General features: G+C 68.2%; 1 protein-coding gene across 1 annotated transcript in view; it reads right to left on the bottom strand.

Moving 5' to 3' along the window:
• EPN3 (epsin 3) overlaps window positions 1-1,003 on the bottom strand; it is a 9,852-nt gene that overhangs the window by 2,126 nt on the left and 6,723 nt on the right. Inside the window, exons 8-9 of the mRNA XM_009637788.2 lie at window positions 848-958; window positions 234-455 (exon numbers count right to left, since the gene is read on the bottom strand). Of these exons, the coding sequence (XP_009636083.1) occupies window positions 234-455; window positions 848-958 (333 nt within the window). The remainder of the gene's footprint in view (window positions 1-233; window positions 456-847; window positions 959-1,003) is intronic.

The following is a 1,003-nucleotide window of genomic DNA, read 5'->3' as shown; positions in this document are numbered from 1 at the left end:
CACCCATCTCCCCCTGCGCCAGGGTGTGGACCACCCCTCAACCCTGAGCTGGGACCAGGAGCCCCCCCCCCCCCCCATGCCGGGGTCCTGCCATGTGTTCCCCATTAGGGCTGGAGGTTAGCGAAGCCCCCAGCCCTCCTCCTCCTCCTCCTCCTCTCCCTCCCCCAAACACCCCTCTGCCCAGTCCAGGGGAGCCCTTGGCTGGCAGCCCGCACCATGGCACCAGCACCTACCCGAGAGAAAGGGGTTGCGCGTCTTGGAGGCTGGTGCAGGCGCGACCAGGGAGTCCAGGTTGACCAGGGAGGAGGCGGCGGGGCCGAGGAAGGCCTCGGGGGTTTTACAGTCCTTCCGCTCCTTGCCAGCTTCAGGCAGGGAGTCGGCCAGGTTGGCAAGGTCGAAGCTCTTCGCCCCATCCTGCCTGGTGCTGGGGAACAGGTCGCCGAAGGGGTCTAGCTCTGGGGTGGGGGCGAGAAGAGTTGCGTGAGCCAGCTGGGAGACCCCGAGGGTGACAGCGTCCCCCCGTCACCGCGTGGGGTGGCTGATGGCACATCACACCCCAGCTCACAGCTCGGTGCGGTGGGGCTGAGGCTGCAGCATGGCGTGCCTGAGCCCCCCCCCAGCCACTGGGGTTGGGACATGGGTGCATCCAGGACCGGAGCTGCCCCCTTGGCTGTGGGGCAGCCCAAGCCCACAGCACGCACGCTTGCAGGTGGGAACAAGCTTTGGCCACGCCAGAGCGGCCACGCAGAGCCCAGCCAGCCCTGGAGCTGCCTCCACGCAATGGGCAGGGACAGGTCACCGTCCCCACCTGCCCAAATCTGCCCCTGCCCTCTCTCCCCACTCTTACCGACGGGGCTGTTGGATTTGGCCGAGGAGGGTGGCTGCGAGGGCTCCTGCTCCGGCGGCTCGGCTGGCTCGGGCAGCTTTGCAAACAGATCGAAAGCGTCCCCCCCTGGAGCTGGGGGGAAGAGGTGAGACTCAAGGAGGGGAGCAAGCAGGGAGG

Source organism: Egretta garzetta, unplaced genomic scaffold (assembly GCF_000687185.1).
Source record: "Egretta garzetta isolate BGI_Z169 unplaced genomic scaffold, ASM68718v1 scaffold34, whole genome shotgun sequence".
Taxonomy (NCBI): Eukaryota; Metazoa; Chordata; class Aves; order Pelecaniformes; family Ardeidae; genus Egretta; species Egretta garzetta.
The sequence above is the reverse complement of the archived record's forward strand: the minus strand, read 5'-3'. Positions and strand labels throughout refer to the sequence as shown.